Here is a 24736-nt window from a genome sequence, read left to right as displayed (position 1 = left end):
TATACCACTCCAACAGACTACAGCCACCCTTACGCTTTCACGTTCTGACCAAGCTATCAGACAACAGCCAAACCACTGATCATAAGGGCAGACTGCCAGGAGTGGGGGGAGAGTGATAGACTATGGGAGACAGACACAGAGAAATAGAGACAGAGAAAATAAGCTGTTACCAGGCCAGGAGTGGTAGCCTTTAAACAGCCCTCGGCTCCTGTCAACACCACCCCTATTACCAAAGCATGTGGCTGTTGACACTGGACTCTATCCATTTGATTAATTGCCAAAGTTATACGGCTTATCTGGTTTAAACTAGAGGTCGACCGATTTCTGATTTTTCACCACCGATACTGATACCTATTATTGGAGGACCAAAAAAAAGCCAATACCGATTAAGCGGCCAATTTTTATATGCGTGTGTGTGTGTGTGTGTGTGTGTGTGTGTGTGTGTGTGTGTGTGTGTGTGTGTGTGTGTGTGTGTGTGTGTGTGTGTATATATATATGTGTATATATATATAATAATGACAATTACAACAATACTGAATGAACACTTTTATTTTAACTTAATATAATACATAAATAAAATCTATTTCGTCTCAAATAAATATTGAAACATGCTCAATTTGGTTTAAATAATGCAAAAACACAGTGTTGGGGAAGAAAGTAAAAGTGCAATATGTGCCATGTAAAAAAGCTGACGTTTAAGTTCCTTGCTCAGAACATATGAAAGCTGGTGGTTCAATATTCCCAGTTCTTCAATATTCCCAGTTAAGAAGTTTTAGGTTGTAGATATTATAGGAATTATGACGTGTCGACTATTTCTCTCTATACCATTTGTATTTCATATACATTTGACTATTGGATGTTCTAATAGGCACTTTAGTATTGCCAGCCTAATCTCAGGAGTTGAGAGGCTTGAAGTCATAAACAGCGCTGTGCATTCAAGCATTACTAAGAGCTGCTGGCAAACGCAGTAAAGTTTGAATTCATTCTTACGAGCCTGCTGCTGCCTACCACCGCTCAGTCAGACTGCTCTATCAAATCATAGACTTAATTATAATATAATAAACACAGAAATACGAGCCTTTGGTCATTACATTTACGTCATTTAGCAGACGCTCTTATCCAGAGCGACTTACAAATGGGTGGATTTATGATATCCAGTGGAACAACCACTTTACAATAGTACATCTATATCTTTATTTGGGGGGGGGGGTTAGAAGGATTACTATATCCTATCCCAGGTATTCCTTAAAGAGGTGGGGTTTCAGGTGTCTCCGGAAGGTGGTGATTGACTCCGCTGTCCTGGCGTCGTGGGGGAGCTTGTTCCACCATTGGGGTGCCAGAGCAGCGAACAGTTTTGACTGGGCTGAGCGGGGACTGTGCTTCCGCAGAGGTAGGGACGCGAGCAGGCCAGAGGTGGATGAACGCAGTGCCCTTCTTTGGGTGTAGGGACTGATCAAAGCCTGAAAGTACGGAGGTGCCGTTCCCCTCACAGCTCCGTGGGCAAGCACCATGGTCTTGTAGCAGATGTGAGCTTCAACTGGAAGCCAGTGGAGTGTGCGGAGGAGCGGGGTGACGTGAGAGAACTTGGGAAGGTTGAACACCAGACGGGCTGCGGCGTTCTGGATGAGTTGTAGGGGTTTAATGGCACAGGCCATTAAACCCCTATGGGAACTATCATTTTGAAAACAAAACGTTCATTCTTTCAGTGAAATACGGAACCATTCCATATTTTATCGAATGGGTGGCAACCCTAAGTCTAAATATTGCTGTTACATTACACAACCTTCAATGTTATGTCTTAACATTGTCATAATTATGTACAATTCTGGCAAATTAGTTCGCAACGAGCCAGGCGGCCCAAACTGTTGCATATACCCTGACTCTGCGTGCAATGAACGCAAGAGAAGTGACACAATTTCCCTAGTTAATATTTCCTGCTAACATGAATTTCTTTTAACTAAATATGCAGGTTTAAAAAAATATACTTCTGTGTATTGATTTTAAGAAAGGCATTGATGTTTATGGTTAGGTACATTCGTGCAACGATTGTGCTTTTGTTAAATCATCACCCGTTTGGTGAAGTAGGCTGTGATTTGATGACAAATTAACAGGCACCGCATTGATTATATGCAACGCAGGACAAGCTAGTTAACCTAGTAATAGCATCAACCATGTGTAGTTAACTAGTGATTATGTGAAGATTGACTGTTTTTTATAAGATAAGTTTAATGCTAGCTAGCAACTTACCGTAGCTCCTTGCTGCACTCTCGTAACAGGTGGTCAGCCTGCCACGCAGTTTCCCCATGGAATGCAATGTAATCGGCCATAATCGGCATCTAAAAAAAAATGCCGATTACCGATTGCTATAAAACCTTGAAATCGTCCCTAATTAATCGGCCATGCCGATTAATCGGTCGACCTCTAGTTTATACCCTCCTCTCCTGGCCTGGTGCTACTGAGCTTCCTGGTCTGAACTTAATCGGATACTGGACCCTCTTCTCCTTTATTTGTCCTACTCTTCCTCTTCTTCAAAGGGGCCCTTTTTCAGGGTGTACTCCAGAAATAGTACCCTAATTTTGACCTCAGAAAACATTTGTTATACAGATTTCTTTCATTCATTATTTTCTGTTTTCTATTAGTTAATACTTTCTCTGTTCTCCATTCAATAGTTTATTATTCCTTTATTCAAAGGTTCTACTGTTCTGTTTTCCATTCTCCATTGTTCACTACTTGGCTTTCTTCAATGCCCAGATTCCTCTCTTATCTAAAGCGCCTTCTCCCATTCCATCAAACGAACTCTTGCTCACAACAACACGCATACACACGCACACACACGCACACACACACACACACACACACACACACACACACACACACACACACACACACACACACACACACACACACACACTTGAGTCTTATCTCTACCCTCATGATGCCCCTCCATTCCTAGAGGGGGGCTCTGGTCCTGTCCACAGCCTTTTTTAGGAGGTGCCCTTTCCTTGAGCAGCCCAAGTGGTCTGATGCTCTTTCATATTGGCTGTCTGCCTGACAAACATGCCTGTCTTTGTGTGCTCTATGGCACTTACCCTGCACCCTGTGCAAGGCTTTAATGCCAAAATGTGTTGGGTATGAACTTGAACTTTCATTTAGTTCCCAAGAGTGGCTATCCTTTGTCAGCTTATTGGACCTAGATATCTGAGGGACAAATGGCTTTTCAAAGGGCCTTTCACAAACATCACTGAGTTTGCAGACAGTTACAGTATAACTACACATCAATGGAGGCTGGTGGGAGGAGCGATAAGAGGACGGATCATTGTAATGGCTGGAATGGAATCAATGGAATGGTACCAAACACATCAAACACATGCAAACAACATGTTTGACTCTGTTCCGTTGATTCCATTCCATTCCAGCCATTGAACCAACAGAGGAATGTTGCTGAGTTTATGAAGCTAACCGCTACCGTGTTCCACGCTACTGCGTTATATACATCTGACATCCATACGCCCTGTAAATTATATCATCGTGACCATGTCATCCTCACATACCAGCCTTCAAGGATCTCCTGTATCTATCAACTTGATGGTGGTGGAAAAGAGACCCATCTAATGTACAGTAGTGTCGTCAGATACATGGATGTAGGGGGAGACTGTGACAAAGTTTACTTTTTGTCAAACTGATAGTTTGTTGTTTGTTGAAAACCTACTACAGCCACAGATGATCTAATTTCAGGCCTCCTCGACACATTTTTCACATTTTGATCACGGAAGACTAATTTAAACTCTCATCGCTGCATTTTAGGCAGGTTGACGTTTATTGGTATGAATCTTGCCCTGTAGGCATAGCTGAGCGATTTCCACTAGATGGGGTTAGGCATAAGTTTAGCAGTGTGGTTAGGGTTAGGTTTAAAATCAGATTTGATGACTTTGTAGCTGTGCTAGCTAGTGACGACCCTGCAGAGCTGCCTCTAGTACATGAGTCATCTCAATAAATGCCACCTGCGCATTTTAGTACTGACAGAATGTCACTCTACGTTAATCTTTGGTACCCATATAGCCTGAAGACTGTGCCGCATGCTTGTTGGGTGTTTCTGCAGAGGGAGCGAGAGTAGGTAGAAGTTGTCTCTAATGACAGATCTAGGATCAGTCCATCCTATCCGTAACTCATATTCTATCCGAGCCTTAACCATCAAGATGATGGAACCGTATCTGACTCTGGATCAATAGTTAGGGCCGATTCCTACCGACTGTGTATATAGAGTGTCTGAAACGGGACACCCTATTGGCCCAGGGCCAAAGGTCTGGTGTTTATGGCTTCCTGAAAAGGTTGCTACCCCATTTTGAATTGTTAATAAGCAGAATCTGAGTATCATTTTTCACTCAGTCGTACCGGTCGTATCATCTGTCAAAGTGGTGTACTTTATTTTGGTGTTTTATCAAGGGCACTTTCCCTTTTAGAAGGAATACTTCATACCATCAACCATAATATACAATACAGTAGTCCTGGGCTAGTCTCATAATTGATTTTAATTTGAAGGTATTGGTTATATACACTACCGTTCAAAAGTTTGGAGTCACTTAGAAATGTCCTTGTTTTTGAAAGAAAAGCACATTTTTTTTCCATTAAAATAACATCAAATTGATCAGAAATACGGTGTAGACATTGTTAATGTTGTAAATGACAATTGTAGCTGGAAACAGCTGATTTTTAATGGAATATCTACATAGGCGTACAGAGGCCCATTATCAGCAACCATCACTCCTGTGTTCCAATGGCACGTTGTGTTAGCTAATCCAAGTTTATCATTATCAAAGGCTAATTGATCATTAGAAAACCCTTTTGAAATTATGTTAGCACAGCTGAAACTGTTGTTTTGATTAAAGAAGCAATAAAACTGGCCTTCTTTAGACTAGTTGAGTATCTGGAGCATCAGCATTTGTGGGTTCGATTACTGGTCAAAACTGTCCAGAAACAAAGACCTTTCTTCTGAAACTCGTCAGTTTATTCTTGTTCTGAGAAATGAAGGCTATTCCATGCGAGAAATTTCCAAGAAACTGAAGATCTCGAACAACACTGTGTACTACTCCCTTCACAGAACAGCGCAAACTGGCTCTAACCAGAATAGAAAGAGGAGTGGGAGGTCCCGGTGCACAACTGAGCAAGAGGACAAGTACATTAGAGTGTCTAGTTTGAAAAACAGATGCCTCACAAGTCCTCAACTGGCAGCTTCATTAAATAGTACCCGCATAACACCAGTCTCAACGTCAACAGTGAAGAGACGACTCCGGGATGCTGGCCTTCTAGGCAGAGTTGCAAAGAAAAAGCCATATCAGACTGACCAATAAAAAGAAAAGCCTAAGATGGGTAAAAGAACACAGACACTCGACAGAGGAACTCTGCCTAGAAGGCCAGCATCCCAGAGTCGCCTCTTCACTGTTGACGTTGAGACTGGTGTTTTGCAGGTACTATTTAATGAAGCTGCCAGTTGAGGACTTGTGAGGCATCTGTTGGCATGGTCACAGGTTTTGAGTTAACAGTGCGTGCGCTGAAGTATGTTTTGAAGATAAAAAACTATGATATATATGATGGTTCAAATGTTTGCCCGCCATTAGCCAAAAACTACAATCAGAACCTTACCTCCATCTAGTGGTCATTGGTTGAAACTGCTCACAGCCAGATATGATTGTGTATGCATCTGTGTTTATTTATGTGAGTGAGTGTGCGTGCGTGTGTATGTGCATATATGAGTGTTTGTGTGCGCGCATGCGTTTGTTCATGTCTCTGTGTGTGTGCGCGTTTATTTATTTCTCTATGTCTGTCTAGCTATCTGCACTGCAGGGCCACAGACCTGGTGGTGGTGTCTCTGTAGGAGAGCTGCCATCTGACGAGATCCATCGGCTGCAGCAGCAGAACAGCAGTCTGAGGGCTGTCATAGCCCAGATGAGGAGGGACATGGAGGATCTCAGCCAGCCTTCTCATCCTCCAGGACCCCCTGACACCTCCACCCAGATCCCTAAAGGACCTCTACCCCAGCTTCCAACACAGAGCTCAGCCAAGCCAACTGACAGCGCTGCACAGCCCAGCCTGGCAGGTATAAACACTATTTACTCACAAACCCTAGAAGCCCCAGACAGTCCTGGATCCACCCACACCTCAACCCCAACCTGTTGACAGTTCCCTAAAGCACCAGGCCAACAAGTGTCAGCACCAGCATGTCTCACTGCTTACTCTGTGTTGGCTCACACCGACACCCCTTCCCACCTGCACCACAAACAGATCTACTATGCGTGCATCCCTAACCCCATACATCCCTAGCCCCCATCCATTCACCTCCCACCACAAGAAACACCCGCACCCTACCAGAGCCTTAAAAGCACCCTATCACCATCACTACCCCCATCATCCTGCTGGCCCCTAACTAGCTCAAAGCCCAGACCAACAGCTGTCAGCAGGTGTAGACACTAACCCGTCACACAGCCGACTGCAGACCTGTAAGGAGTGTATTAATGTCAACATTAAGTTAAAGTGTAATATGAGTTTTTATGGTTACGGTTACAGCTAGCTAGTAATGGACTGGCTGTGCAGGCATAACCCTCAACCTTTAGGAAATAGAGAAGGGTATATAATATATATATATATAATATAATCACAACTCAGTCACACAAATGTGTGTGTGTGTGTGTGTGTGTGTGTGTGTGTGTGTGTTTTTGTTTGTTTGTTTGTTTGTCAGTGGTAGGTACCCCAGAGTACACCCAGGCTCTAGAAGAAGAGGTAGCAGAACTGAAGGCCAGGTGTAGGCGCTTAGAGGATCAGCTAGAGTGCTCCACCAGACCCCAGAACACCGCCACGGTTACCCCGGCAACCACACTCATCCCCATCGCCCCCGACAACGCATACCTCCAGAACCACATCCGCTCCCTCAACGAGACCATCGGTAGGACGACATTTCAATAATATACAATATAATGGTACTAGGACAGAGGTAATGGTATCACTTGTCACACCAAGTTCTGACCAGAGATCTGAGAGTGGTGGTTACTTGTTTCAGTCTACTGCTATGCTGAGAATTAAAATAAGTTTTATTTTCCATTCAACAATGATGATAGGAATTTGCCTTGGTGTTGAAATATAAAAAGCGACAACAACATAAAACTCATAGCCATTGTCTATGTAATGTTTACTGCAGGTGGCCAGCGGGTAGAGAAGGTGGCCAACACAGCAGCTCTGAGGAAACAGGAGGTCAGGGTTGCTCACCTGGAGGCTGCTCTGGCCTCGCTCACCAAACAGGTACTGACTCTCTCCATCCCAAATCCAGCCCTTCTGTCATTTAAACTGCAGGCACTGTTGTATTCAGGCAATGGTTGGTGGATTTCAAAACAGTATTAGTAGTCATTGTCCACCCGCAAGCCCCCTCTTTTTATCTCTCTTTCTCTCTCTCTCTCACTCTCGCTCTCTCTCCCCACAGTGCCACACCAAACAGATGGAGGGGGAGGAGCTGCGTCTGGAGCTAGCCAATCAGAAGAGGAGCTGGTCGTCTGAGGAGAGAGGACTACGTCAGCGTTTGGTTGCCGTGGAGATGGAGCTGGAAGAAGTGAGGCGGGAGAAAGAGGAGTACCAGAAAGGAAGCATCCTCAACAACCTGGAAACTGTTGCCCTGGGCAACCAGGTAATGCCGAGTGACAGCTTGCCTCAAACCTAAGACTTTTAATCAACCCTAAACAAACAAAGACAGGAGACAATGAGTGTAAATGGCCCAAAAAAAAAATGCCATTTTAGTTCAACATTACTGGAATCCTCTGTCAGATAGCCCACAAATCACTTTCGTAACAATGACATTTGAGGTCAGGGTATTTGTCAGCTTATTATAACAGGCTTTGCACTGCCATTACACAGACTTTTGTTGTGACCAGGTATCTGCACTGAAGATTGACATCGCCAGCAGAAGGGATCCCATCGTCTGTGAAGAGGTAAACCGTCTCAGAATGAATGACAAGACATAGAGCAGTGGTTCCCAAACTAGGGCTTATGACCCCATGTGGCGTTGCCTGATCATTTTTTTAAATCCTGAAGAAAAATACATGTATAATTTTGTATAAAACAAAATGTATAATCGTATCGTTTTTGTATCTCGAAATCATTATGTGATTAACCTTAAAAATCTAAATGAAAAATGATTAAAATCTAAAAGATTTTCAACCAGAGGGCACCCTTAGATCATGGGAAAGGGATGCACTTGTATTTTTATATTATTTAACTTGACCGTTGCAGTGAGTCTATGTTCCATGGTTTTGCTGTGTCTGTTGTGTCCACTTGTCCAAATTAATGTTGGAAACAAGCAGCCCTATGTTTTCACCCAGAATCACATTTGTTTATTTTTCAAACTCTAGCACACAATATTTCACATGAAGCAGGTTTTTAAAGGACTAAAGAGTTTAGTGTCCTTCATGTTTTTGCCATGGAAAATATGGTACTGTATTATCGCGATAATGGTATCATGACAACCCTGGTCCATATACACCTATCTTTCTCCCTATCCCTCTCTCCCTCCCTTCCTCCCTCCAGAGTGAAATGGTGAGGCAGCTCCAGGAGGAAAACCTGTGTTTGAGGCAACAGCAGCTGTCCCTGGGCCTGAGGCCTGGTGGGGCAGGCGGGTACGGGCCAGGGTGTGGGGGGGTACAGGGGGGTAAGCTCAGTGCCCCTCTCAATGCCCGTCTCCTTCACTCCAAACTGAAGCAAGCAGTGCAGTGTATCGCCCGTCTGACCAGAGACAAACAGCAACTGATTGAGATGGGCAACAGGCTCCGGGCACAACTGACCGACGCTGGACTGGAGGGTAGGACTGGCGCACAGGAGGCTGCTGAGGGGAGAATGGCTCATAGTAATGGCCGGAACAGAGCTAATGGAATGGAATCAAACACATGGAAACCATGTGTTTGATGTGTTTGATACCATTCCACTAATTCCACTCCAGCCATTACCAAGAGCCTGTTCTCCCCAATGAAGGTGCCACCAACCTCCTCTGGACTGACACTACTGTAGAAACACATACTAACAGCATTGCCATTCACAATACCATACCAGAGAATTAAAAGATACAACACTTTAGTTTACTCCAATTAGGGTAAGTATGGTAGGGTAGGATGGTTAGAGTAGGGAGGGAGCGAGGGATGGGTAGGAATGGTTAGGGTAGGGATGGTAGGGTAAGGATGGTTGGGTAGGGCAGGGATGGTAGCGTAGAGATGGTTAGGGTAGGGATGGTTAGGGTAGGGATGGTAGGGTGGGGATGGTTAGGGTTGGGTAGGGATTGTTAGGGTAGGGATGGTAGGGAGGGGTAGGGATGGTTAGGGTAGGGATGGTAGGTAGGTAGGGGAGGGGAGGGTAGGGATGGTTAGGGATGGTAGGGATGGTTAGGGTAGGGTCGGGATGGTAGGTAGGGAGTTGATGGGAGGGTAGGGATGGTTAGGGTAGGGATGGTTAGGGTAGGGAGGTGATGGGAGGGTAGGGATGGTTAGGGTAGGGATGGTTAGGGTAGGGATGGTAGGTAGGGAGGTGATGGGAGGGTAGGGATGGTTAGGGTAGGGTAGGGATGGTAGGGATGGTTAGGGTAGGGATGGTTAGGGTAGGTATGGTAGGTAGGGATGGTAGGTAGGTAGGGGAGGGTAGGGATGGTTAGGGTAGGGATGGTTAGGGTAGGTATGGTAGGTAGGGATGGTTAGGGTAGAGATGGTTACGGTAGGGATGGTAGGTAGGTAGGGGAGGGTAGGGATGGTTAGGGTAGGGATGTTAGGGAGGGGTAGGGATGGTAGGTAGGGATGGTTAGGGTAGGGATGGTAGGGAGGGGAGGGGAGGGTAGGGATGGTTAGGGTAGGGATGGTAGGGAGGGGAGGATGGGGGGGGGAAGTATATAGGAAAAAGGTATAATAAGGGGGATTAGAAATAATGCAAACAATTCAATTGATAGAACCTACAATTTATCAGCAATATTAAAGCCAATCATATTGCAAATGGCAGCTAGGCTATATAGACCAGATAACACATAACCAATACTGCATGATGACAGCTTAATCCCCCAGACTATGAACCTATTTTTAACTAGTCCATGATAACAGTCTAATGTACTCTCATTTGATTGGCCATGCTATGATAACAGTATAATGTAAACTCATTCGAATTGGCTTTGCAGGGAAAGTGTAAACAGGAAGTCCAGCTGTGTTGTGATTGGTCCGGTGGTGTGGTAGTGTTAACAGGGACAGGAAGTATTCTCTGCCGTGTTGCTCTTCCACCCCGCCGGTCACCCTGATCCCTGCTGCCCCGTGGGATTATGGGGGATTTAGCAGAGATCACACGCAGCCCCAGGGGCCGGAGGAAAAACACAAACACCCTGGACACCTCTGCTCTCTCTCACACACACACACACCAATGGAGGCTGCTCATGGGAGGACGGCTCATAATAATGGCTGGAATGGAGTAAATGGAAAGGTAGTAAACACATTCACACCATTCCAGCCATTACACTACATTACACTCATTATTATGAGCCGTCCTCCCCCAGCAGCCTCCACTGACACACGCATACGTATACACACTTCTCTCCTTGCTATTTTCTCACACTTATAACTCTCTCTTGTTATTCCTCTCTCTCTCTCTCTTTCAGTTCTTCAATCTGCTCCCAAATCCTCTCTAGCCCCAGTGTCTATGGAGCCAGAGAGAGACCCATCCAGAGACACCCAGCACCAGCAGGGTCGGCTTTCTGCCCTAGAACAACTGCAGTACCAGCTCACCACACAGGTCTGAGCGCTTACCCCTTGATGTCAATGAGACAGTAGTGTGAAAGCTACATTGTCATATCTCAGGTTAGGACTGCAATGTAGATCGTCCAACTGCTCTTAAATTCAAGCAAAACTAAATTCATGCTCTTCAACCGATCGCTGCCCGTACCCGCCCGCCCGTCTAGCATCACTACTCTGGACGGTTCTGACTTAGAATATGTGGACAACTACAAATACCTAGGTGTCTGGTTAGACTGTAAACTCTCCTTCCAGACTCATATTAAGCACCCACTGGCTCCAGGTCATCTATAAGTCTTTGCTAGGTAAAGCCCCTCCTTATCTCAGCTCACTGGTCACCATAGCAGCATACACCCGTAGCACGCGCTCCAGCAGGTATATTTCACCAGTCACCCCCAAAGCCAATTCCTCCTTTGGCTGCCTTTCCTTCCAGTTCTCTGCTGCCAATGACTGGAATGAATTGCAAAAATCACTGAAGCTAGAGACTTATATCTCCCTCACTAACTTTAAGCATCCGCTGTCAGAGCAGCTTACCGATCATTGCACCTGTACATAGCCCATCTGTAAATAGCCCACCCAACTACCTCATCCCCATATTGTTATTTGTTTTGCTCCTTTGCACCCCAGTATCTCTACTTGCACATTCATCTTCTGCACATCTATCACTCCAGTGTTTAATTGCTAAATTGTAATTATTTCGCCACTATGGCCTATTTATTGCCTTACCTCCCTAATCTTACTACATTTGCACACACTGTATATAGACTTTTCTATTGTGTTATTGACTGTACGTTTGTTTATCCCATGTGGAACTCTGTGTTGTTTGTGTCGCACTGCTTTGCTCTATCTTGGCCAGGTCGCAGCTGTAAATGAGAACTTGTTCTCAACTGGTCTACCTGGTTAAATAAAAGTGGGGGGGGAAATATCAGTACTCTGTGTGACCATCAGAGGGAGCAGCAGAGTAAATCATGATTCTCTTCAGGAGCTGCAGTATGCCCAGAGAGAGCAGAGGAAGGGGGCTCCTATCATGGTGAGGCCTCTCCTCTCAGAGAGCAAGATTGGAGACAGAGACAGGGTCACCAACCCCTGGGGCCAGGGGCACAAGGACACAGATAGACATGAGGTAACAGTAATGTCTGTCTACAGTGTCAGATACCACCTGACCTGAGGACCAATACTGCAAGAGCTTGGCTTCTCAACTCACTTCAATATACAGAGTTGATGTCTGGCCAAAAAGGCTTATCCCTCTGCCATTTTTTTGGTTGCTAAAATTGTAATAGTTTGCCTAATTTCAGTTTATGTGACTAAACAATCAAGTATAGTGTAGAGAATCATTGTACCATCTAAACTGCTGTGAAATATATTTTCAATAACCAAAAATGTTGTATTTTCAGCTGCTTGATAGTAAAAGACGCAAAAATGAAACTTTAGAACGGGACGCATAGAAATAGTCACATAGAACATATCTGCTGCTTCTTAGACTTGCTTTCAATGAGAATGACAGATCTATAACACATGTCTATGTGAATTTGGTCCATCCCCAAAAAGTTACATATTGCATTATTAACTATAGCAACAGAAATAACATAGCACTGATATCATACTCAGTTTAAAAATTCTGTGCAAAATGTAATATTACTTAAACCTGAGTAAGAAGTTGTTAAGTAAAACAAAGACAGTGTCTTCACTTCTTCATCTTCTACCTTCTCTCCTCTTCCTCAGCGTCCTAGGACTAAAGAGAACACCCCTCCTATCAGCCAATCCCAGAGCTCCCTGCAGCTGGACCTCGGGTCACGAACCGCTTCCAGCCCGTCAGGTCCTCTACTGCTGTCGTCGGTGGCGACAGAGGGTTCACTAAGGGAGGTGTGGCAGATGCTGGACAGAGGTCTCAGCCCCTCCATACTCACATCCCGGGAGAGCTGTTCTGAGAGAGGTGAGAGTTTACCTGGAGACAGTGAGGTGAAGGTATTTGTCAAATTACTTATCAGCGCTCTCCTTCCTTTCTTTCTTTCTTTCTTTCTTTCTTTCTTTCTTTCTTTCTTTCTTTCTTTCTTTCTTTCTTTCTTTCTTTCTCCCTCCTCTGTGAGTCACACCATTATAAACCAACTGGTGTGTCTGCATTCTATTGGCCATTTAGCACTTAGCGGAGTATCTGGTACAGGAAGTCCAGCATCACTCTCTCATGACACACACACACACACCAAGGTTAGCTACATCTGCCAAGTCACTACAGTACATTGGAATGTATTAACTAGGCCTCAGGCCGAAAGGCTATTTGTATGAGATGATGATAATAGTGTTTATCATTTCACCTGGCTGAGGTTTAAGTAAAGACAGAGTTGCAGTCTGGCCACAGAGGAGGAGGGAGGTTTCCCAACTGGTGGCCTTGTATCTGTCCCAAATAGCATCCTTTTTCCTAGTGCACTACTTTTGGTCCTGGACAAAATGAGTGCACTACATGGGGAATAGGGTGCCATTTGGAACATACCCTTGAGTCTGGGGCCAGATCACAGCGGTGACAGGGTGAAGGCTCTGACCAGGGACTCTGTTCTGGACTGGGAACAGTTTCTCAATCAGTGGACAGGGGAGCCACTCATGGGTTAGGTCTGGCTCTGTTGACACTGGTGTTGTTTGCAGAGCCCAGGGCACTGGCCAGGCTTGGCTGGCACCAACACAGCTACCGCCTGCTAGAAGAAGTGCTGACTGATAGCCTGGATCTATTGCTGCGTGTTCGTATGTGTCTTGCCACTGCAACAGGTCACAGACAGTAGTGAAGGTCATCCAACACAGTGTCCATCTTTCAGATTAGATTTAGAACAGAGGCATTGCCTCACCGTTGGCCCAGCAGTAGACTGCCAAGGGTTTCCACATTATACTGAGTAAACGTTGAGAAGAACACACACAGGGCTCTCATGTGTGAGGAGAATGGAGCTGGGGGGGCATGCAACAAGTGTATACCATCAGAGACTTCAACAAAGAGGGTTGTGGTATATACCAATAGCATAATTGCTGGGTAAATGATAGAGGAAAGCAATCTTTACATTACATTACATTTAAGTCATTTAGCAGATGCTCTTATCCAGAGCGACTTACAAAATGGTGCATTCACCTTATGATATCCAGTGGAACAACCACTTTACAATAGTGCATCTAAATCTTTTAAGGGGGGGGTTAGAAGGATTACTTTATCCTATCCTAGGTATTCCTTAAAGAGGTGGGGTTTCAGGTGTCTCCGGAAGGTGGTGATTGACTCCGCTGTCCTGGCGTCGTGAGGGAGCTTGTTCCACCATTGGGGTGCCAGAGCAGCGAACAGTTTTGACTGAGCTGAGCGGGAACTGTGCTTCCTCAGAGGTAGGGGGGCCAGCAGGCCAGTGGTGGATGAACGCAGTGCCCTTGTTTGGGTGTAGGGCCTGATCAGAGGCTGAAGGTATGGAGGTGCCGTTCCCTCCACAGCTCCGTAGGCAATCACCATGGTCTTGTAGCGGATGCGAGCTTCAACTGGAAGCCAGTGGAGAGAGCGGAGGAGCGGGGTGACGTGAGAGAACTTGGGAAGGTTGAACACCAGACGGGCTGCGGCGTTCTGGATGAGTTGTAGGGGTTTAATGGCACAGGCAGGGAGCCCAGCCAACAGCGAGTTGCAGTAATCCAGACGGGAGATGACAAGTGCCTGGATTAGGACCTGCGCCGCTTCCTGTGTGAGGCAGGGTCGTACTCTGCGAATGTTGTAGAGCATGAACCTACAGGATCGGGTCACCGCCTTGATGTTAGTGGAGAACGACAGGGTGTTGTCCAGGATCACGCCAAGGTTCTTAGCACTCTGGGAGGAGGACACAAGGGAGTTGTCAACCGTGATGGCGAGATCATGGAATGGGCAGTCCTTCCCCGGGAGGAAGAGCAGCTCCGTCTTGCCGAGGTTCAGCTTGAGCTGGTGATCCGTCATCCACACTGATATGTCTGACAGACATGCAGAGATGCGATTCGCCGCCTGGTTATCAGAAGGGGGAAAGGAGAAGATTAATTGTGTGTCGTCTGCATAGCAATGATAGGAGAGACCATGTGAGGATATGACAGAGCCAAGTGACTTGGTGTATAGCGAGAATAGGAGAGGGCCTAGAACAGAGCCCTGGGGGACACCAGTGGTGAGAGCGCATGGTGCGGAGACAGATTCTCGCCACGCCACCTGGTAGGAGCGATCTGTCAGGTAGGACGCAATCCAAGCGTGGGCCGCGCCGGAGATGCCCAACTCGGAGAGGGTGGAGAGGAGGATCTGATGGTTCACAGTATCAAAGGCAGCAGATAGGTCTAGAAGGATGAGAGCAGAGGAGAGAGAGTTAGCTTTAGCAGTGCGGAGAGCCTCCGTGACACAGAGAAGAGCAGTCTCAGTTGAATGCCCAGTCTTGAAACCTGACTGATTAGGATCAAGAAGGTCATTCTGAGAGAGATAGCAGGAGAGCTGGCCAAGGACGGCACGTTCAAGAGTTTTGGAGAGAAAAGAAAGAAGGGATACTGGTCTGTAGTTGTTGACATCGGAGGGATCGAGTGTAGGTTTTTTCAGAAGGGGTGCAACTCTCGCTCTCTTGAAGACGGAAGGGACGTAGCCAGCGGTCAAGGATGAGTTGATGAGCGAGGTGAGGAAGGGGAGAAGGTCTCCGGAAATGGTCTGGAGAAGAGAGGAGGGGATAGGGTCAAGTGGGCAGGTTGTTGGGCGGCCGGCCGTCACAAGACGCGAGATTTCATCTGGAGAGAGAGGGGAGAAAGAGGTCAAAGCACAGGGTAGGGCAGTGTGAGCAGGACCAGCGGTGTCGTTTGACTTAGCAAACGAGGATCGGATATCGTCAACCTTCTTTTCAAAATGGTTGACGAAGTCATCCGCAGAGAGGGAGGGGGGGGGGGGGGAGGAGGATTCAGGAGGGAGGAGAAGGTAGCAAAGAGCTTCCTAGGGTTAGAGGCAGATGCTTGGAATTTAGAGTGGTAGAAAGTGGCTTTAGCAGCAGAGACAGAAGAGGAGAATGTAGAGAGGAGTGAGTGAAAGGATGCCAGGTCCGCAGGGGAGGCGAGTTTTCCTCCATTTCCGCTCGGCTGCCCGGAGCCTTGTTCTGTGAGCTCGTAGTGAGTCGTCGAGCCACGGAGCAGGAGGGGAGGACCGAGCCGGCCTGGAGGATAGGGGACAGAGAAAATCAAAGGATGCAGAAAGGGAGGAGAGGAGGGTTGAGGAGGCAGAATCAGGAGATAGGTTGGAGAAGGTTTGAGCAGAGGGAAGAGATGATAGGATGGAAGAGGAGAGAGTAGCGGGAGAGAGAGAGCGAAGGTTGGGACGGCGCAATACCATCCGAGTAGGGGCAGAGTGAGAAGTGTTGGATGAGAGCAAGAGGGAAAAGGATACAAGGTAGTGGTCGGAGATTTGGAGGGGAGTTGCAATGAGATTAGTGGAAGAACAGCATCTAGTAAAGATGAGGTCAAGCGTATTGCCTGCCTTGTGAGTAGGGGGGGAAGGTGAGAGGGTGAGGTCAAAAGAGGAGAGGAGTGGAAAGAAGGAGGCAGAGAGGAATGAGTCGAAGGTAGACGTGGGGAGGTTAAAGTCACCCAGAACTGTGAGAGGTGAGCCATCCTCAGGAAAGGAACTTATCAAGGCGTCAAGCTCATTGATGAACTCTCCAAGGGAACCTGGAGGGCGATAAATGATAAGGATGTTAAGCTTGAAAGGGCTGGTAACTGTGACAGCATGGAATTCAAATGAGGAGATAGACAGATGGGTCAGGGGAGAAAGAGAGAATGTCCACTTGGGAGAGATGAGGATTCCAGTGCCACCACCCCGCTGGCTCGATGCTCTAGGGGTATGCGAGAACACGTGGGCAGACGAAGAGAGAGCAGTAGGAGTAGCAGTGTTATCTGTGGTAATCCATGTTTCCGTCAGCGCCAGGAAGTCTAGGGACTGGAGGGTAGCATAGGCTGAGATGAACTCAGCCTTGTTGGCTGCAGACCGGCAGTTCCAGAGGCTGCCGGAGACCTGGAACTCCACGTGGGTCGTGCGCGCTGGGACCACCAGGTTAGAGTGGCAGCGGCCATGCGGTGTGAAGCGTTTGTATGGCCTGTGCAGAGAGGAGAGAACAGGGATAGACAGACACATAGTTGACAAGCTACAGAAGTGTTGTTTCTTGTATTATTGTCTCTTGTCTTTAGAGAACTGTTTCACTTTGATATCCTTTTTCTTCTGTCCTGATTTTCTCTTTCTTTTCTTCTGTTAACTAGATATTCTTTGTTGTTCTTCGTTAGCTAGCTAGCTTCTTCCAAAAGAGTCCCTAGCAACTGCTTAGCAACTGGTAAACAATTCAGCTTGCTAAGATAACTACAATTTTATGAAAAATAGTTATTTTTTCAAAAGCCTATCTTCTTTGTTTGTTGCTTGTTTTTTCTCCTATTCAGTCTTGCAGTTTTCTTTTGCTTTTTTCCGATGTACTTCACTCTAAAAACCATGTACATTTCAATATTTGTAGGAGCTCATTTTTCAGCTGCTGCTGCTCAAATTGGAGTTCCGGAACACCTTACTTACTCACTTTAGACGCATTGGTAAAGATAGGCAATCTTTAGACGCATTGGTAAAGATAAGCAATGCCCATAAAGGTGTCCAAGTTGAATTTTATTACGAACACATACTTACTTAATATTTAGTACTCTGTCAGGAGAGGGGATAATGGTAACCATGGTGTTGTACAGTAGTATAGATAATGGAGATGTTGGTGCAATAAGCCTCTGCCTCTCTGTGTGGTGGAGAGAGATTCAGATAGGCACAATGTGAGCTCTGTCTCTAGGCAGCCATGCAGGCACTCTGCACCGCAGTCACTTTCGGTGGCAGTCCCTTAGGCCTCATCCTCGCAGATGCGTTCAGTGCTGCCCGGTACATTGTAGTCGACCTCAAATACCTTGCAGGGGGTTGGATTTCACAGCCAGCAGGCTTTTCATTGCTAACATTTTGAAAGGCGTCTCAGGTTGGAAATAATGTCCTTGACCAGGCAGCACTGAGTGAGTGTGTCTGTGTTTCTCTGTGGGAATAAGCCCTCATTCACTGTCTGTTTGGAACTGAGGGAGACAGGCACTGTACTGCAACACACAGTCTCACTCACTGTCTCATTCTGCCCATGAAACAACCTTTTACAAGGCTGGAATTGAATTTCTACACATCTGCACCCAGGTGATGGTGAGCTGAATGAGCCCAGCCCTGGGGCCCAGGCAGGGGGGGTGAAGGGGTGCAGAGCACCTGTCCTGGAGAGGATGAAACCAGCCAGGCCGTCTGCCAGGAAGACCAAGACTAGTGTGAGGGGGGGCAAGATCAGGAACTACAATATCAAAGACTGATGGAGACTTTCTGGTAGGCTAACAGAATTCAACACAGTTGGTAACTGTTGGTACCTGGTACCAAATGTTGCCTTGTTTTGCTTGATTTAACGAATACCAACATACTTAGTAGGTAGAACTGACAAGTAAATACCTAGTCATTTCTGTACTGTAAACTAGAGTGTTACTATAATATCAGAGGCTGGTGCAGAAGGTAATAGATATTGCGTGGGTGGTGCCAGGCTGGTTCTGCTCTAGCCAGGCTTGTTTGTCTTGTCATGGCCACCAGGGGAGTGGTGCTGACAGCAGATCCAGTCTGGCACCCAGATTAGGTAGATAGTAACTATCTGCTCAGGCCAGGGGGAACCACTTGGCCTTACACCTCAGGAAAGAGAGGATTCATTGAAGTTCGTACTGTGCTTCCTTTTACTGATGCTCACACTGAAAAGCACAATTTTGTACCTTCTCATGTTTTTCTCGCATCATGACAAATCAACTGTTAGGTGCTCTTGTTGTACGGGTCCTGAACAGGCCTTCTTATCTGTGTTGATTTTATACCAAATCATGAAGTTGTGATTTTTCCAATAAAACATTAATTCAATTTTTTAATTTTTTAGAAATGTTTCCTTTATTGAAAAAGTGTTACACCAAACCAGAATTGTTACAAATCTGACCTTGAAAAGGGATCTTATGAAATATGAATGTTAACACATTATGTACATATTTCTACAGGTTATCTTGATTAGAAGTTAGGTTAGTAAATAAGTACAGTCCAAGATACTGACAGAACAGTACAAAGTAAGTAGTAGTTTCTCTCCACATCATGCCATCCTCCACATGCCATCTTCACCATTGAACTCTAGTAACCCCAACAGTCAGGCAGCATTTCTGATTACATCACCATTCTTGCTGCCCTGGCAACAAGCTCCTCCCCTCACTGTCATCACATCACCCTATCTCCTAGCAACACCCTCACATCCACGCTGATTGGAAGTGCCCACACACCCCTGCTCTGTGATTGGTTCATTTTCACGTTTGTAAAATATCACAACTATGATCACAGCTGGCACGATTTGGGTGTGTGCTACCTGGTTTGTCAGCCTGACTGTACATTCGCCATAATAACCTATTTCAGGTGTGTTATGGTTGCTCCTCAAGTTCAACCTACAGAAGAAATGCCTACTGACTGAGTTTGGGTAAAATACCCATTAATAATATATAAAAATATACATGAATAAGCACAAACTATTTTATAAACTATAAAATAAGTATTTAATTATTTATTAACATTTATACTCATAAGCATTACAATTCATGAACATTTACATGTTTTATGTATAACGCATTTCTAAGTAATTATAAACATTTTATAATGACTTATTGGTGGAAGTTATTATAAAGTATTACCAAACCTCTTGTTAAACAATACAAAAGACTCTGAATACTTGGGTGGAATAAAATAAATGATTATCTTTCTATACATGCAAAACAATGGATATAAAATATTTCAATGATAAAAAAAAGAAGTTATGATGACTCCTTCAATTCGTACAGGTGATCGAACACATGCATTGATAGATATATCATTTCCACAACGTCAACCACAGGTGACCATGCAGTTCATAGAAATTATATTCAACATAGTATTGGCCTAATCTGCACTAGTAGATTTCCAAATGCGTTACACATGCTGTAAAGAATACATTCATTCATTATTAATATGTTAGGGGAAATATTTACCTTGTGTAGGCTAAATCCACCATGATTTAATGGTATATCCATCTCCAATAAATTGCATTGTCAAAAATCATACATTTGTGAATAAAAAGGGGAAAAATCTAATTGATCAAGATTGTCAAATGTGTTTCCCAAAGTCCATGGACTATTGCATGTGTCCTCCTTTCTGCAAGATTTCGAAATTAGTTATTGTTCAATCAGTGTGAAATCTGAACACAGCTCAGACCTGTAAGTGATGGTTCTGCGCTTTGAACTTGAGTGATGAACTTGGACTTGGCTTTGGGCTTTATCAATATAACGGGGCGGGGGAAACTGAGCTAGGCTACCGGTGCACTCGCACATTGGACTAGCACATAGGATACATCCAATGTACTACAGTAACCTTTCCATCGCTTTCTTCCGTTTTTTTCCGAAACTACAGCGTTCAGCGAATCACCCCATCACTGGCTGAGACTGTGAGCCCTGCCTCTTTTCTCATTGGACTGGACAGCCCAGCCAAGCTGTCAGCCCATGTGGCGTGGCCGGGGAGAGCATGTCAGACATTTAAATTAAATAGAGAAAGGGAATCAAAGAAGCGAGAGAAATTGGAAGGGCTAGGCAGGGAACGGGAAGAGCTCGCGATTCCTCCCGAACAACTGTAGCACGGGCACATCACAGGCAAGCAAGCTCTCATCTACCGAAGATAAGGAATTATCGAGGGGATTTTTGCTAACGTTAACCGTTTCTTTACTAACATTTCTCTCCTTTTTTAGTGGTTTCTACAGATATTAAAACACCTAACTACAGGTAAGCTGTTCTGATATTGCTAGACTAGCAATGTTATAGCTTCTTCATCAGGTTAGCCGGTGAGACGTTCGCTTATCATGATGACCGGCGTCGTAGCAATAAACATAAACGAACTCAAAATGGATTTCCTCGATATCGGCTGGATTGTTTTTATATCAATTACTACACTTTCTCGTTACAATGTTCATGCATTTTAATAAGAGGTAACGTTACATCAGCTAGTTGACGTATTCTCAGAAATGGTGACATTTAGCTAAGCTAGGTAACGTAAAGATGTTGGTCGCCATCCCCTGCTCAGACGTTGTTTCCACTAACCAATAGTTGCGTGCAACGTCATCGGCCGTGTGTTGGACTGAAAGGCCGCTATATGTTGCGGTTAGCTGCTACGTCAAATACCTAACCAAGCGTTTTAAAATCTGGCAGGCGTCAGCAAGGCCTGGGCAGAGGAACACGCTCATGGATTCAGGCGCAATTTCAATAGTGATGCCTGCCGCTGCTAAGGCTAGCAGTTGAGTTGCTATATGGTCATCACTACCTGGATGCCAACACGTTTTAATCATCTACTACTATTCACTGATGCCCTGGCATTTATAGGGGATTATGCTGGCTAGTTATCCGTGTGTGGCGTGCTTGTGTCCCTGGTCTAGATTTGGGAGTAGCAGGAGATAATCGAGCGTAGTTTATAAGTATTGACCTATAGGGCCCAGGAACAATGGTTTGATTAGCTATGTCTACATAAAAGGGTAATTCATAATTCAATTAATTTAGTTTTTTTGTGTGTTGATGCCTGGGATAGTATTGAATTGGATGCCTCTCCTTTTGAGAGCCCTTTTTCTGGTGCTACTCTTTCTGATATATTTTTGGTTACATTTTCTGCATGGCTAGTAGGAGGTGAGCATGATGCACTTTGCGCATCCTCTTAGTGTAATTGCAAGACAGTAATTTGATGAGTCATATTGCACAACTCATCCCTGTATCAGTGTCTCTGAAGACAATCACTTTCACTGTCATTCAGCCACTGTCATCTGAACTTCACTTAAAGGAAACTGAGTGGATTAATCTTTTGGTATTTGTTTAATTAGTCCATATCTTAAACTTGATTGCTGAATTGCAAAACATTTTAGGACTGTATCAACAGTGGACTAATGAAACCACAAATACCAAAATATAGTTTTTGAGTGGTATTTTCCTTGAATATTTCATATAGGCCTTGGCTAGTCCAAAGGGTTTAGCATGAATCTGAGGTTTTGTGCCTAAGACTTGGAAAAGAGAGCACCTAATCTAACTTGAGTATAGCCTGCACCCCTCAAACTAAACTCCAGACCTTGAAGCCGGTTCCACTGCATTTTTTTCATAGTTCCCCTCTAATCAGGGATTGCTTTAGACCTGGGACACCAGGTGCTTGCAAATAATTATCAGGTAGAACAGAAAACCAGCAGTCTCTGGACCTCGTGGGCTCAGGCTAAGAGCTGAATACCCCTGGCTTACCCAGACTAGTATCGCATTAGAAATGGACATCACTGTTTGGTGAGCCTACCCATCCCAGCCTCAGCCAGGACCCTAGCTCTCTTTATACCAGGGCTCTCCAACCCTGTTCCTGGAGAGCTACCATCCTGTAAATGTTCACTGCAACCCTAATCTAGCACACCTGATTGTAATAATTAGCCGGTTGATAAGCTGAATCGGGTTAGTTCCAACTGGAGTTAGATTGAACACCTACAGGAGGTTAGCTCTACAGGAACAAGGTATAGTCTCCCTGAGTGAAGGGGCTGGTGTTTTTTTTTGCCTACTTGACAGGCATGTAATCGAGGCACAGGATGAAATGTCCTGGCTTCTAGAGATGGATGTAGTCTTTAACTTCAGTGGAATTTGTCATACATCATGTTATTGCTATGTATAACAACTCCAGGTACTTTTCAGGTGTTTTAGTATCTATGTGACAAGTTGAGCCAAGTCAATTAGCAGCATGTTCTATTTGAGGCAGGTGAAACTATGCTACCCTGGTGTATGGCTTAGATTTGAACAGGTTTTTTTTATATATATTTTATTATAGATTGTCAATCATCCATACAGTTTCATTGTAATCTGTACAAGAACACCATTATTCTCTTCCTGCACAGATGTTGGTCTGTAGCATGTGTCACTCCCTCATAGGTTGAGTTATTATATTACACAAAATGGCTGTGGAGGACAGCGGGAGATGGGAGCACAGACAGAAAAAATGACCGACAGACTGAGTGAGTGGGGGAGAGACAGATGCACCGAGAGACGGAGAGAGAAACACACACAGGAAGGCTGTGTGCTTTGTCATCCATGGCATGGTGTCACTGTACAGTAGTTGTCATTGTGTTGCATAAGTAGATATCCAACACATGTAATCAATCAAGGCCCTGCCTTACTGTGATGAGATTCAGGTCAGGTAGATGATAATCCACCTTAATCCCTGTAGGTTTACTAGGCTACTTTACTAACGTGCTCCTACCCAGCCCTCTATGGCCAGACAGGGTGATACTCTATAGGCAGAGGAGTGGAGGGTGATTCTCATGAAACTGGCGCTTGACCAACATAATTCCTCTTGGTTCACTTAGATTAGATCTGTGTTTTTCTTTTTCGTAATTATGTTTATTTTTCATCTCCGAAACCTGCTTATTATTACTGTAATCCACCAATATTTCGGAAATATTAAGAAAAATGTAATTTATACTTTAGTAATTTTGGCTTAATCTGAGTGCCTTTTTTTCTTTATGCTTTAAGTACATTGAATGTGGTTTACACCCCCATATTTCTTGACCACTCCTACTTAATCACATAACTGACGTTTTACAAAAAATCTGTACAAAAGGTGTGAGCAGTGGTTCTAGTAAATCATTACAGTTACCAGCACAGCACACCAATCGACTATACATTAGAATGAATTTATCATTACCGAAAGGAAGGTTCTCATTACCAAAACGGACCTAAAAATGATGTCGTAGTGAGAAATGTGTGTTTTGGTAATGAGAGCCCCTTAGCGCAATCTGCAAGTAATAGATGGCAAACAATTGACCACATCACAAAAGCCCATTCATGCCTCCCAAGTTGGTACGGTAATGGTTCTCTACGTTTCTTCCAATTTGAGCTTTTTTGTAATTTTGGTAATGAGAAGGTCAAGTGTCGTAAAGAGGGTGTTTGAGAATAAGATCCTCATTCTGAAGGCATATAAATGAAGAGATTAAATTAATTTGTGCTCATCTAAAGACGATGATGATCTAGATGATGCCTCATGTGAATTAAACTTTAAAAACTTTTTTTACAGCAACTTGAAAAAGTGTTAGGGTAATGAAAAAAACATGTTCACAGATGGTGTTTTTGTGTAATAAATATTATTGTTTAATGTAAACTTCAACTAGTATACAATTTGTGTAAGTTCGGCTTTTCTAATGTAAAATTGTATAAATTGACCTGAGGATTTAATCTGGACACATTTTAGTAATGAGAATTTAGTGTGAAAATGTATAAAATTCAGGCGAAAAAGTAATACAAAAACAAGACACTGTGCCATAAACGAGGCATCTTAGTCTTCAGATTGATACTTGATTGTTGCAGATGCATCATGGTTATCTAACTCAATTTTCTCCTGCCATGGTTAAAAAAATAACTGCTTTGATGAAATCACTTGTTACTCTAGTATCACTGTGACTGTTATTTAGATTGCAGCCTATTAGTGAGAAGGTTGCTTCTCTGTACTCTCACTAGTTCAACTGTTTTCTTCAAGCCACTGTATCTGCAGCTTCTCTTTAGCCTTCTCTCCTCTGTTGGATTTTGAACAGCATTCTGTCTATTAAAAATAAATAAAAGTAACACAATACAATAACAAGGCTATATACAGGGGGTACCGAGTCAATGTTCGGGGGTACAGGTTAGTCGAGGTAATTTGTACATGTAGGTAGGGGTAAAGTGACTATGCATAGATAATAAACAGCAAGTAGCAGCAGTGTAAAAACAAAGGGGGGGGGGGGTGTCAATGTAAATAGTCGGGGTGGCCATTTGATGAATTGTTCAGCAGTCTTATGGCTTGGGTAGAAGCTGTTAGGACCCTTTTGGTCCTAGTA

At 44.6% G+C, this 24736-nt stretch overlaps 2 protein-coding genes across 4 annotated transcripts in view; both read left to right on the top strand.

Annotated features, from left to right (window-relative positions):
• Window positions 1-18731, top strand: part of ccdc57 (coiled-coil domain containing 57) — a 36727-nt gene extending 17996 nt beyond the window's left edge. For all 3 annotated transcript variants that reach the window (XM_014179804.2, XM_014179805.2, XM_014179806.2), the window contains 10 exons: window positions 5827-6094; window positions 6734-6937; window positions 7190-7290; window positions 7469-7669; window positions 7914-7970; window positions 8566-8836; window positions 10658-10791; window positions 11773-11913; window positions 12513-12723; window positions 17980-18731. In XM_014179804.2, the coding sequence (XP_014035279.2) occupies window positions 5827-6094; window positions 6734-6937; window positions 7190-7290; window positions 7469-7669; window positions 7914-7970; window positions 8566-8836; window positions 10658-10791; window positions 11773-11913; window positions 12513-12723; window positions 17980-18143 (1752 nt within the window). In that variant the 3' untranslated portion in view covers window positions 18144-18731. The remainder of the gene's footprint in view (window positions 1-5826; window positions 6095-6733; window positions 6938-7189; window positions 7291-7468; window positions 7670-7913; window positions 7971-8565; window positions 8837-10657; window positions 10792-11772; window positions 11914-12512; window positions 12724-17979) is intronic.
• A 1599-nt stretch (window positions 18732-20330) lies between these two features.
• LOC106589612 (fatty acid synthase-like) overlaps window positions 20331-24736 on the top strand; it is a 30354-nt gene continuing 25948 nt past the window's right edge. Inside the window, 1 exon segment of the mRNA XM_014179802.2 lies at window positions 20331-20516. The gene's annotated coding sequence lies outside the window, so the exon portion shown is untranslated.

The sequence above is a fragment of the Salmo salar genome, chromosome ssa28 (genome assembly GCF_905237065.1).
Source record: "Salmo salar chromosome ssa28, Ssal_v3.1, whole genome shotgun sequence".
Lineage (NCBI taxonomy): Eukaryota > Metazoa > Chordata > Actinopteri > Salmoniformes > Salmonidae > Salmo > Salmo salar.
The sequence above is the reverse complement of the archived record's forward strand: the minus strand, read 5'-3'. Positions and strand labels throughout refer to the sequence as shown.